The sequence below is a fragment of the Macadamia integrifolia genome, unplaced genomic scaffold, assembly GCF_013358625.1.
Source record: "Macadamia integrifolia cultivar HAES 741 unplaced genomic scaffold, SCU_Mint_v3 scaffold1091, whole genome shotgun sequence".
In the NCBI taxonomy this organism is placed as follows: Eukaryota; Viridiplantae; Streptophyta; class Magnoliopsida; order Proteales; family Proteaceae; genus Macadamia; species Macadamia integrifolia.
In genome coordinates this window covers 187,106-197,132 of record NW_024868083.1, presented here as the reverse complement: position 1 = coordinate 197,132, position 10,027 = coordinate 187,106, and the positions used below count along the sequence as shown (strand labels likewise).

Below are 10,027 nucleotides of genomic sequence, written 5' to 3'. Positions count from 1 at the left end.
ATACTTGTGGGATGAGTTCCGGTGCTAAATATATCCTACAAGATAAAAAAAAGACAATAAAAATAATTAACACAATTTCAGTTTAAACAACAATATTATGGCACCCTTGGCCAATATAATGGCTTTGATGTTCTCATTCCAAAGAGGAATTCTAGAGTTCCTGTAGGTGATTTTTTTTTTTTTTTTTTTTACTTACCAATATAATGGCTTTAATGTTATCATTCCAAAGAGGAATTCCAGAGGTCCTGCCCTTTTCAATCTGAAGGAGGAAGTCTACCAAGTCAATACCTATGTCCATTTCTTTGTTCTTAAATCACAATATCAAGAAAAAAACTCTATCTTCGTATTAACAGCTACTCTAGGAGGAATGTTTTTATGTGGTGCTAACGATTTAATAACTATTTTTGTAGCTCTAGAATGTTTCAATGTGTGCAAAAGTTTCTAGATTCATGGAGATATAGAATAACATAGAAGTTATCATGCTTGCATATCCATCATTTGAGTCTCCAACAATTATTCCAATAATTATATATCCGATTTGACCTATGGACCAATATGCAAACATATGTTTTATGCTTGTTTGAGTAATATTTGCACGATGTCTCATCTACAGAAATCCAGATTGTGTCATCCATAAAATGGATTGATTTTTTATTTTTTTCTTCTAACTTCAAAAGAATGCAGAAGTTTTCTCGATCTTCTTCTCCAACCCATTTATATAATTTACCCAGCCAAGTCATGGTATGAAATCCACTATGTTAAAAGTTCCTAGCAAATATCCTATTTTCCTGAACATCTCTTTAAACCTCGGACCACCACGCTCTTTTCCACCATAGTTCTTCCCTAGTGGCCTATAGGTGTTGGCCCTAGGTGCTTTGATACCATTATATATATATATATATATATATATATAGATTCTACCATTCTTTAACAATTCGAGAATATTAGATATATTTCACTTGTCATGCATTTTTCCTGTACCATTCTTTAACAATTTGAGAATGTCCTTGCAATTATACAAAAGTCGCCTACCGAAGTTCGTCTCAGGCATGTTTGAGAAGATTCGGTCATGTGTTTGTGTGATTTCACAAACCACAGCAGCTGGTGAAACCACAAGAACTAGCTTGCTTCCAAAGTGTAATGATATTAAATGGCCATAAATTTTAGCCATTGATTGAAGTGTTCGATGCGGCAAAGAACCTAATTGATGTAGGTTTCCTATTATACTTCACAATTTTAGAAGTTACGTTAATTCATCTCCCTTTCTCTCTCATAGGAAGGATAGTGTATTATAGAGATAATACAAAATTTGAAAGGAGATAAATAAAGAGAAGTAATGGCATAATTAATGAGGAATTTCAGGCAGAAAAAAACTATTAAAATCGATGAAAGAGGATTAAGAGAAAAGTTACTACTATAAGGGAGGATAAATATTTTAAGGGAAGGGAAGGAGAGATTTTAGGAGCTGAGAGAGACTTGCCATTGCTCCTCTTTAAATCTCTCTCTCTCTCTCTATTTAATTTTGTAAATCTCTCCATAATTATTTAAAAATAATCTCACATACCTCTCTCCTCACTCTCCATAATTCTCTCTCTCTCTCTCTCTCTCCATATTTACCTTTATGGATCTCTCCATAATTATTAAGGTTAGACTCCCAATTACCCTATTTTTCCTCCCCCACCATTAGGGAAAATATTAACCGTGGGTTATTATGTGCCCACTTTTTTTTTTTTTCCCCATTTTAATAGTTAATTACTTCCCCCTCCACTTATTATTATTATTATTTATTTTTTTTTTATTATTATACCTGCTAATGAATTAAACAATTTTTTCACCATTTTTATTATTGCATGCTATTTCTTGTGACCCCTCTAGAACATGGTCATCTTTAAGGTAAAGCCAAATCCATACTTGGTCTTAAATCCTATATTAGAGTGGATTTTCAACTTGGGAAAGATAACCCAAGACCCATTACCTAATATTCAAATCATGGACAGCTATAATATGTTACTTCCAAGTAATACACCAACATTATCGATATGTTTGACAGTTATTGACCTTAAGAAAAATATTGCTGATGGGCTATTTACATTATAAGCAGAGGTAAATGCGTCTCATTATATACCAATTATATGATGACAGGACAAGCTTTGAAGGTCAACGCTCTGGGCATTCTCTATGGGCTGAGTACGCAATAGATGGAGGATGGAGAACAAAAGAGATGTGGAAAGACTGTAGGAAATAGGGAAATGAAAATAAACTGTTTAATGATATATGGAATGAAATTCAAACGGATCCTCGTGAATCTGATTGTGACCCTCCCAACTATTAACTATTACCCTTGTATCGCTTCAATCATGTGCTTTTTTTTTTTTGTGAAAACAAAAAACTTCATTAATCAAGAAATATAAGATAGAACATATCTATTAGTGTTTTTACTGTAGAACCCATTGTTCATAGCCCTCATGGCTAAATTCTGCATAAGAAGGACCATATCGTTGTTAGGCTTGAACCAAAAAATAGTTTAAAATAAAGTATTATGGGAAGTCTAACAGTAAAGGTTTGATTACCTGAGCAATCAAAGCACACGATTAGCTCACCCTTGGGTGATGTAACGACTGCCACAATCCTTTTTAAAATAAATAATGCTTTCATATTATTTAATTTTTAATTTTTTTTCTTTTTGGGGTACCAGAAATATTAATACTTTCATTGTTATAAGAGGGATGTACAAACTACCACCAAGCTTAAAAGTTGCCTTGTTTCACCTACACGATGGACCATTATCCTACCTTCCTCGCTCTGCTTTCCTCTCTCTCTCTCTCTCTCTCTCTCTCTCTCTCTAGCTAATGCATCTGCCAAAGGGTTTGAAGATCATGACCTCCAACACAAATGAGGTTCTAAAGTTAGAAGCAAGATCCCCCACATCAACTGAGATCGGGGAATGCCGGCATGGCCCTTGGTCCTCTTAACAAGGCTCAAGGGCTGAGTCCTCTTCAACAATGAGGTTTTGAATCCGCAGATCCTGTGCACAGTGTTAACCAAATATCAGCAACCTCAGTTCCACCATGTTGGATGTTCTCTCACAATGACCTTGAATAGACTTGTTATGTCCATTCATATATCTCAGCATTCCACACCTATCCTAGCATCCCAAGTTTCCTGATTGAACTACCATCAAGGAAAACTTTTAAATAGGCAAAACCAAAATTGTGAAAAAGAAATCATACACACGATGCAAAAAATGAATAGAAAGAACAATCAAACAACCACAACACAAGGATACACATGGTTTGGAAAGGTGTCTGTCCATAGGGAGATGAGAAGAGTTTCACTAGCAACGTAGAAAGGTTACATGCTCTCTTCCTCGCACCTCTGTATTTACAAAGAATTTCCAGTAACCCTAATAACCCCGCATCACAACAATTTAAAGGAAAAACAAAGTGATACAAATTTTCATAACTACCCCCATGTCAACCCTAACCTATGGGCTTTTAATGGCCCTTCGGAGGCATCCCACAACCCAGTCCACATAATACAAGACATCAACCCTTAACAAAAACCTCCCCAGTGCTCCTTAGGGACTCACGGTGATGATTTCACTTGGCAAGGGCAACTCAGTATTCTAGTTGCTGATTTGGTTCCTTGCAGATACAATGGATGTATTCAAACCAAAAGCAGACTCTCATGATACACAAAAGAGATTGGAGTTCCTCTTTAAACTTTACCAATTAGAAATAAACTTCTCAGTTGTTAGGCTTGTAGAACAGCAACTAGAGGTGGTAGGCATGAGTGTGCTAGATACTCAGGAAGCCCCATATGCTTACAGAAATGCAATAGCCAGAACGCTGATTTCAGGACCTGAAAATTGACAAAGGTATGTACAAGAGGTTCAGTTTCTCAAAGATTGAGTAACAGAAATTCAGAATGGAATCCGAGAAGTGAGACAGCAGATTATCTAGCAAAGCAAGGGGTTATCTGTTTATAATATGTTCCGCCGAAGCTACTCCTTTGTGATAGATTGTTGGGTATTAGTCCTTTGTAGCAAATCTACAGTAAAAGACCTGTTCACTACACCCCTAATGGAATCCACTTCATTATCATTGTCATTATCATAATCATTATTACTTTTTTCTTTGGGACCCCAAATGGGAAAGAATAAATTAAGCTGTTCATTCCACCCAATCATAGTTGTCTGGCGGCAAGGTGACCAAGGCAGCAGTGAAGTGCCTTGAGGGTGCATAGCTTAGTTACATATAATTAATTATAGTACACAAGTACACATCTAATTTCTTCTTATTTCTGCAGGGCACATGGACAGAGGTGACCGGATCATCTATCTGGAAGATATATGAGAAGAAGAAAAAGGTCTCAGAGAAGGTCCCAAGGTGGTCTCAGTGGTGCAAAGGTCCCTGTCCTTGACAGAACATGCATCTGAAATTTCAACCTTGTTGGTCTCCATTTCTCTGTGAAAAAAAAAGAACCATAGAAAAAAAAAAAAAAGCAGAAGAAACAAAGGAGAGGAAGCGAAAAAAAGAAAGCCAGAAAACATACAAACTATTGGAGGAGAAAAAAATAAAATAGAAGATTAAGAACCTGGACTCACCTGGTCTGCCAAGGAAATCGAAAAGAAGCCTCTGGAAGCAGCAGCGAAGCTATCAGTACTTTGGTTCCTCCGTGGGAGTTTTTACCACCTTTGACTTTTCTTCTCTTCTCCTTTCCATATATATAATGGGAGAGGGTTTCCTCCGACACCCGAGTACCAATTCAGGCGTATGTAGGTCAATTCACTGTTCAAGGGGAACAGTAAACTGAGTATTGGCATGCAATTTGGTTCTGAACACAGACATTGTGCGGAACCTTTTTCCTATATATATATATTTGAATACACAAGGGGGACATGATTCTACAGGAAGCAGGATCTTGACCACATCAAATAATTGCTCCCATCCAATTTGATGGGAATGAAGGGAAGTCACCATGAGTTCCATGCCTCACTCCATCCGAAACAATTAATGCAATAGTAACATCTGACATGACCCCTGATCTCAAATAATCTACAAACCAATCTCAGGAAAAATCATAAACACATTCTACTTCAACCGCAGCAAAAACCAATAAAAAAAAAATCACCAGATCCAAAATCGCACATCCAGATCTTCTTTAGATATATAGAGAACCAACCAGAAAAAGTCCTTGGTGGGAAAAATACCACCGAGGGTATTTCTTGGGCTGAGAGAGAGAGAGAGAGAGAGAGAGAGGGGCAGCGACGCTAGGGCATTAAGGCAGGGATCCCAAGAGGGATCTCTGCTCTGATACCATGTTGTGATTTGGGGAAAATTCTGACTTGGGTCATATTGACACCAGCCATCTTTATTTATAATAGGATGAGAATGAGTACAAGTACAACAATGCCCCTAAGGACAAATCTACCCTATACACATAATACAATTGGTATGGACTGCAACCTGGATATGGATAGCATAAGAGAAAATGCTTATATAGTCAAAAGCATCTGGGGCTTCATGGGTTCCAATGGCATTGATCCTACTATAATGTAGATTAAACATCTGATGACTTAAACAATTGAAAATTTTATCTATTACCTAGTGTCTTAAAAGGCTGGAGACGGTTATGCATTTGGAGGCCCAAAGTTAAAGCCTAAAGCACGTATGAGGTCCATATGTCTGTACAAGTCAACCTTATCTAATTCTGTCAAAGTTATGTGACATGAATGTTTCACAAGGTAGACTTGAAAACTATACTTTTTTTGTTTTGTTTAAGAATTTCTATTCACTAACCTGATACTTATTTTTAACATATTATAGTTTTCAGACCATTTTAACAATCAAGTTTGTTGATACATCAGGCAATCCTGAGCCCCTGGCTCAAAAGTTGGTCTTTCAAACGTGGGATTTTCATGATGCTTTGAACATTGAAATTTCCATAAATGTGGGTTGTAAACTACAAAATCCAGGTCTGTACAATATTTTCTCATCAATTGATCCAACACTCCCATGCATGTCAATGTATCAGTTCCTTTGTGGTCTCTGATATTAATTCATGGCAATATATCAATTTGATTCAAAGGATCCTGCATATATGTTTTTCAACTTTTTGTCTTGTCACAACTCAACATATGGAATTTCAACATTTTCGCTGAATGAAATTGAGATTTTTTGGTCTAGTAATCAAAACCTGGTAGAAAATAGGGAAATGATATGGATCTTAATTTAAGCATAACAAGCATGTAGGAGTGCATAGAGAGAAGAAAACTTCCCAAAATGGTATTAAGATTTTGAAACTAAATTCAAAAGTTTGTCATGCAGGATTTTTGGGGATGTTCAAAATTGCAATAGATACCCACCATAAAATACAATATATAATTTCAAATATAGTGGGAAAATATACATGTCAGATTCTACTGGCTTAATGTAACATGTGGTAGCAGTTACATAAAAAAAGGCCCAAGTACATCTTAAGCAGCCTGCATATTTTTCATCTGAAATTGCAAGATTTAATGATGAATTATGTAAATGCTTTTTCTTCAAATATTTATTAATTTTTTCTAAGAAGTTACAAAATTAATTAATTTTATAAAAAATTAATCTACCATATCAATTTAAAGATTGGCTCATATTACTAAAACTATATTTATCTACAATCCTAATGTGATTACTAATTGTACTTATCAGACAATTATTTAATTCTAGTTGAAATTTGGTGTTTTGGGTTGAAATCCCATTGTTTCGTCAAAATCAAAGATTCAGTAAAAGCACAAATTAAAATTATTATTTTATTTGAAATAATAATGAAATCAAGTATACAATATGTCCCATAGTGCCGGATTCCCGAAGCTCCGTTTTTCCACTTGGAAAATTCCGATATGTCCGAAACTTGACATGTGAACATGATACATAGAGATCTACCTGTCCAAAAATTCTGGCCCCATCTAATCTACCGCATGGTAGATTTAAGGGCCATCCAGGCATCCATGCATCCTCAGGAACATCCATGCAAGCCTATGTCATGCAAGCCTTTGTTACTCTGACCAATATTGTCCACTCTCCCATAGTCTCCCGATATGTCTGAAACTTGACATGTGAACAGGAGGCATAAGGATCTACCTGGCCAAAATTTGGCCCTATCTGATCAGCCACATGGTAGATTTTGGTTCAAAGGTCACAATCCGCGTCACAATTTCACCGTTTGGAGAGCTCTCTCAAACTGCCTCCCAACCCATTCCTTCCTTCGCTATTGCCACATTTCACTGCCTCTTTCTTGCTGTCTGTGTTGGAATGGTATTGAAGACTCGAATCACCTCTTCTTTAGTTGTCCTTTCTCCTCCTCCATTTGGAGAAAAGTCCTTTCTTTCTGCTGGCCTGGTAGGAGAAGCCCATTGCCCCTAGAAGGAAAGTTGATAAGGCATTTGTTGGATCTACTATTTGTGATATTGCTAGGAAACTTTCCTTTTGCGCCACAATCAACCACATATGAATAGAGCGTAATTTTAGTAGATCGACCTCCAACTCTCGCTCTTTTGATAAGATTTGGAACGCCATCTACTTTGATGTTAGCTCTAAACTTTATATACTTCCCCTCTGGCCTGTTAGAGATACCCCTAGGAACATACTCATTGTTGTGTGATGAAATCTTTCCCCCCAACTTCTCTCCTCCCTCCCTGAGGGCTTGTTGCCCCTAGTAGACTTCAGTTCTTTTTCTTTTCCTATGCCCTAGGGCTTGTATATTCCTTCTTTGTTTTGTTCCTTCTTGGTAATGAATTAAAAAAAAAAAACCATAATAATACAAAAGAACAAACACAGCCCCAAAAGGGGAGGGAAAAAAAAAAAGAAATACAAAAGAAAAACAAAATATCCCAAAGGCGGGGTACAAATAAGCGACACGGAGAGACCCCAGGAGACAACAATGTGTTCATTCCTTGGAGAATCAATACTAGAAGAAGAAACACCAGAGAGCTTTGCACTGATTTCAAAGGAGATGGAATCCCAAATCCGATGAATAGGCCTAGAGTTGGAGGTCCATTTCCTAATATTCCGCTCCATCCAAATATGATTAATAGTAGCGTTGAAGGCGAGCTTTCCCACACTATCACAGAAAGAAGAGCCACCACAAGTCATGTCAATCCAAAGCCATTCCCTTTGAAAAGGAAGGATCCTGCAATTTCTTGTCCAACATTTCCCAAGAACACCTTTCCAAATGGAGGAAAGGGGCAAAGCAAAGAACAGGTGATCAATGTCTTCAGTAGCATTCCAGCAGAGGCAAAAAAAGGGAGAGAGAGATCTGACAGTAGATGAGGAAGGATTCCATTGGAAGGAAGTTTGATAGGGCTCTCCAAACAATAAAGCAATGTCTAGGGATGTGAAGCTTAAACTAAAGGAGCCAGTGCCAAGGGGCTAGGAAGGCATGAAATCTGATGTAATCCGAAGCCAATTTAGAACTAAAAATACTAGAGGTAGAAGGAGACCAAACTATCTTTCCACCTCTCCCAGGGGATATCTCAGAGTAGATGGAAGAGCATCCCACACAGAAGAAAACTGAGGGAAGAGAGAGGTTGGAGGGGCCCAGGTACCAAGGCTGAGGATATCAGCCACTTTTGAATCCTTAGGGAGACTCGATGAGTAAATAGATCTAGCAGTGACCAAATAGAGAACTCTCATATGATGCCAATTGTCAAGCCATAAGTAAGTAGATGAGTCTTCCCCCTACTTTGTGCAGTCTTTGCCTCCTTGGCTCTGTATATCCCTCTCCCCCTTTTTTGCCTATTATCGATTTATTTACACACACACAAAAAAAAAAAAAGGAAACCATCATCAATATGGGAGCGGATAGTTCCAAGGGCTAAAGGCCTGAGGGAGAGAATTTTCGCCAGACCCACAACCAAATTGACTTTAATGTCCCTATTTTGGAAGAGTTTCCTAAAAAGTCCATCATTTTGAGTCACATGTCAAATTTCAGAGCCTAATTCAATCAAATAACTTGTCATGTATTGTGCCTAATGGCAAGCACCCCATGTATGTCCATGCATGCCAATGGTACTCTGACCACAATTGTGGACTCTCCTATAGTTCTTAATTTTCAAAAGCTCTAATCTCCACAGAAAAATCCGATAAGGCTAAATTTCACGCTTGGGCTTAAGTTTGACATGTGAGCAAGGGACATTCCCAAATGGACCTTTTGCGAGACATAATTGCTGTTATTTATTGAGGAGGGAGATTAAAGGTGGCAAGTACCACCACAAGTTTTAGGATTTTGAAATTCAAAATAGCTACACATCTTTACCTATTCAAAAAATTGGCTCAGTTCGTTTAAACTAGTGAGCATTGATCATTGAAGAAGATAATACATGGTAAAAGTTAAACTGTCTATGAATAACACAGATACAAACCTCTGGTGTTGGCTCAACAGGATGTTTCGGAGTTTCATCTTTTCCTCCAAATGCTGCTTCAGCTGCAATTTTTATGTACTGACACATGTACTGCATAAAATGCAAATTCTTAAAAAAGAAAATGTTATTTAAAAAAAAAAAAAAAAGGGACGGTTCAAAGGCAGAAAGCGTACCTGAACATACTGAACCATGTAAGTAGGATTAAACTGCCTGAGGAATGTTCCAAGTCCAATAACCTGGACAAAGGCGGCTAGTTGTATATATATAAAACCAAAATATAAAACATCCACCAGAAAGAAAAGAAATCTAAAATCAATTAAGAAAAAACAAAACACACAACCCAAAATGAAAAAGGAAGGGTTAGCATGTTTGGGAATAGGAACTTGTTGAGCAAGAGTGAACTTACCAATGGAGAAAAATCTAGTGGGACTTTCTTCAATCTACTAGTTAGAGTACTCAAGTGAGTATCAAGTACATACCGTGGCAACTGCATGTAAAACTATATGTCAAATTGGATGAATACTAGATCAAACTACCTAAATTATTCACATCATATAGAAACTGAAATCAACATACTGCTGCTGCTGATCTCCCTTCCAACCTCCCCCCCTCCCCCCTCCC

General features: G+C 37.3%; 1 protein-coding gene across 8 annotated transcripts in view; it reads right to left on the bottom strand.

The window, feature by feature from the left end:
- Positions 1-3,292: 3,292 nt before the first annotated feature.
- LOC122062707 (WASH complex subunit 5-like) overlaps positions 3,293-10,027 on the bottom strand; it is a 176,154-nt gene continuing 169,419 nt past the window's right edge. For 5 of the 8 annotated variants that reach the window (XM_042626352.1, XM_042626348.1, XM_042626349.1 and 2 more), the window contains 4 exons: positions 9,813-9,893; positions 9,580-9,642; positions 9,407-9,496; positions 3,293-3,861 (listed from right to left, as the gene is read on the bottom strand). In XM_042626352.1, coding sequence (XP_042482286.1) covers positions 3,754-3,861; positions 9,407-9,496; positions 9,580-9,642; positions 9,813-9,893 — 342 coding nt within the window. In that variant the 3' untranslated portion in view covers positions 3,293-3,753. Of the gene's footprint in view, positions 3,862-4,606; positions 4,791-9,406; positions 9,497-9,579; positions 9,657-9,812; positions 9,894-10,027 lie in introns of all 8 variants that reach the window. The other 3 variants (XR_006135067.1, XR_006135065.1, XR_006135066.1) reach the window with 3 other exon arrangements.